The sequence below is a fragment of the Penaeus monodon genome, chromosome 19 (genome assembly GCF_015228065.2).
Source record: "Penaeus monodon isolate SGIC_2016 chromosome 19, NSTDA_Pmon_1, whole genome shotgun sequence".
NCBI lineage: Eukaryota > Metazoa > Arthropoda > Malacostraca > Decapoda > Penaeidae > Penaeus > Penaeus monodon.
Window position 1 is genome coordinate 42,835,406 of NC_051404.1, and position 798 is coordinate 42,836,203.

Sequence of the window (798 nt, forward strand, 5' to 3'; positions counted from 1 at the left end):
TGGCGCTCACCACCGTAAACATCGCGACCCTGTACTCGTCAGCGCAATGCGTGCTTTCGGTCGTCGGGTCTGTGGGCGTGATCTTGCTCTTCGCTGGGATTCCGCAGCTCATCTACTCCGACGTCATCAGCGTGGCGAACCTCTTGACGTTTATTCTAGGAGCGGTTCTCATCACGACGATGGTAGCCGGCAACTCCTTCCTTAATTACAAGTACCGCAGAATCACGAGGGCGGCGCAGGAGAGCGGGGTAGGTTTGAGTTGTTTATGTTTCCTTTGATATCGTTTGCTTTTATAGAATATCTTTTGCCAAGCACATAAAGATAATTGATATTAAATTTAAGATCGCAGTGGTAGAATGGAGCTTATTTTCGCGGGGGTATATATTAATGTTATTTTTAAATAGTTTATTGGTCTAAGAGATACCTACCAACACTTATTACATAAGAGAAATGAACCTAAACTTAAACTGACCATCTTCATCTGTACAATCATTCAGCCACGCTTAGATGAAAGACCAACACTCAACCGTACTGTAAATCAGACGGGTATTGAATGACGATCCCAGACAGCCATTAAGACGCGGTGATAAAGAAAGGAGGGGAGGGAGGGACGGCTAAGGAGGAAGCGCTGGGATTCTCCAGTGAAATATAAGAACGGGAATTTCCATCGCTCCTTGACCCTCTGCTTGCTTGCTTCCCTGTGGTAATTTCTCCCTCGGATGCCCTTAGCTGGGATTTGCCGCTGGTTGGAGATTATTGCCTTTTGCAATTGAGATGTATGAAAGGTGTGCATTATAG

At 45.7% G+C, this 798-nt stretch overlaps 1 protein-coding gene across 1 annotated transcript in view; it reads left to right on the plus strand.

Annotated features, from left to right (window-relative positions):
* Nucleotides 1-798, plus strand: part of LOC119585246 — a gene marked incomplete at its 5' end in the record, with an annotated part of 19,015 nt that continues 18,217 nt past the window's right edge. Inside the window, 1 exon segment of the mRNA XM_037933905.1 lies at nt 1-248. Within this exon segment, the coding sequence (XP_037789833.1) occupies nt 1-248 (248 nt within the window).